We start from the raw sequence: 2140 nt of genomic DNA on the forward strand, positions 1-2140 counted from the left end.
ACTAACTCTGTCTGTCTCTGTCTCTCTCTTTCCCTCATGTGAATAATTTACTTATGTTCTTGGTACGATGGGCGTGGTCAATTTGGCAGCACATACATTTTAAAATAATTTTTTCCTTTATAATTTATTAATAAACTAATTGTGTATATGAAATAATTACTCAAAGTCTAATTTGTTTTCAATAGTTTTATAATAAGGTAAATAAGAACAAGTTTGTTCATGTTTATTGTCTAGCCATAGTCTCCTTAGTGTATTATTGGTCCTGAGAGATTCCATCAGTACCAGTACTCCATCAGTATCAATGTTAGTACGTTTGAGATAAAGGTAAGATAGTGTGTGGTTGTAGAGTAAAAGTTCAGCTAGTGACTGAGCACTGGTTGAAGTGATGTCAGGATTGTCATGAAGAAATAAGGTAGTAATTGTTTTATTATTAATTAATGATTGTGTTAGTGCAATGACTCCATCATCATTGATGGAATCACTACTGATCACTAGTGCCTTTAATGAAGTATTGTTTGTTATTGTGTGAGACAGTGAGTGGATGACATCTTTTGTTATTTTAGTGTAATATATACTAACCTCCTTTATTGTTCTTATGTCTAGTACTTGAGACATCATCAAGTATACAATATCAGGTGATGAGTGATAGAGGACAATGTCCTGATGACTGTCCGTTAATTGACTGATCACTTCCTGACATTGACCTGCTGATGGTTTAATGAGGAATATTCTATCACTGCCCCACCTCACCTCTCCAGTCTCTTCTCCTAATAATAAACACAGTCAGTCAGTTAATGTGTGTATATTATTATTTTAATACAGTATAATAGGTAAAATGATAATATTATATTATTTTATTAATGATGTTTGTTTGTGTGTTGTTCCAGGTGATGCTGGTTTTTGTACCAGTAAGTCATTACAGCTGCTAGGATGGAATGGGTGTGGTCTATCTTTTATTATGTGACAGGAAACAAAAATCAATTGTACGTTTTATTAATGTATTGTAATGAATAATTATTTCCCTTTCTCTCCCTTCATCACTCTGTCTCTCACTCTCCCTCCGGCTTTACTTCCCTCCATCTCTTTCTCTCCCTTCCCCTTTCTCTCTCTTCCTTCTTCCCCTCTCTCTCCAGAGGCGTATTTATGGGGGGGCTGAGGGGGCTTGAGCACCCCCCTCAGGGCTGGGCTCAGAAAAAATTAATGAAGTCCTGGACTCTTGCATCACTACCAAGCCTCTTAACAAAGTTATCTAGCCCCCTGATCATGATTTCAGCAGTTTCCAGTGCTTTAAGGAGCAATCAGAAGTACCATTAACATAGCAGTATGCTTGAAATGATCTTGGCCCCACCCGTAATTGACGAAAATGCAGGAAAAGGCCGTTTTACTGCCATAAAAGTGGGTGTGGCCAAAATTGCGGTGCGCTTCATGCGCCCTCAGCACTCCCTTCCCCAATTCCTAGATACACCCCTGCTCTCTCCTTCTCTTGTAGGGTGAAGGTCACTGTAGTACTTATAAACTGATTCAACCACATGCAGTTAAGTGTGGACACAATTGAGCTGGTTTCTGAACCACTTCAAGTTGAACTGGCTTGTATGTATAGATGTGACTTAATTTTTGTGATTTTTTGGTAAATTTCAAATATGCAGTTTTTGTGATTTTTGATATTATATTTAAAAATTAATTATTAAACATAAACACTTTTTGAATTTACTATATCAAGAGTAAATTTACCCTTGACTGTATCACATACAAATTGTAGATGATTCAACAATTTTAGAATTGACACAGAATTAACATACAAATTGTAGATACAATTGTAATTGTATCTGGCCTTCACCATTAACAATAATTACAAGCTATAGCATCTTCATTTACTTAGCAAAACCTGATACAAATGGGCAATTTTAAAAAGGAGAACCTCCTGAAGAACTTGATGGCACATGAATTATGAATGTGATTGGTCAATTACAACTAGGCAAAGTATGCAAGCATAATCTACACACTATCAATATAGTCCATTAATTATTTACTGTATCTCTACAGGACACTTTATTAATTAATTACTTGAGGTATTTGATGGTTCTTTAGTTTGATGTGATTTCACAGTTATCATTAGTCTATCCAACTGTTCCTTTATCTC

The 2140-nt window shown here is 35.6% G+C and overlaps 1 protein-coding gene and 1 long non-coding RNA gene across 2 annotated transcripts; one reads left to right on the top strand and one right to left on the bottom strand.

The window, feature by feature from the left end:
* Window positions 1–23: 23 nt before the first annotated feature.
* LOC109591671 (NACHT, LRR and PYD domains-containing protein 9-like) lies at window positions 24–2134 on the bottom strand. The gene is made up of 2 exons (XM_020007353.1): window positions 2065–2134; window positions 24–767 (listed from the first exon to the last, which is right to left on the bottom strand). Exons 1-2 carry the CDS (start codon window positions 2111–2113, stop codon window positions 157–159), a joined length of 660 nt encoding a protein of 219 aa, XP_019862912.1. The 5' UTR covers window positions 2114–2134; the 3' UTR covers window positions 24–156.
* Window positions 789–1753, top strand: LOC109591672 (uncharacterized). Its single transcript, XR_002189921.1, has 3 exons — window positions 789–830; window positions 888–983; window positions 1490–1753. It is a non-coding gene; the product is annotated as an uncharacterized LOC109591672 (long non-coding RNA).
* Window positions 2135–2140: the final 6 nt, after the last annotated feature.

This window comes from Amphimedon queenslandica, unplaced genomic scaffold, assembly GCF_000090795.2.
Source record: "Amphimedon queenslandica unplaced genomic scaffold, v1.1 AMPQUscaffold_7537_Cont20513, whole genome shotgun sequence".
In the NCBI taxonomy this organism is placed as follows: Eukaryota; Metazoa; Porifera; class Demospongiae; order Haplosclerida; family Niphatidae; genus Amphimedon; species Amphimedon queenslandica.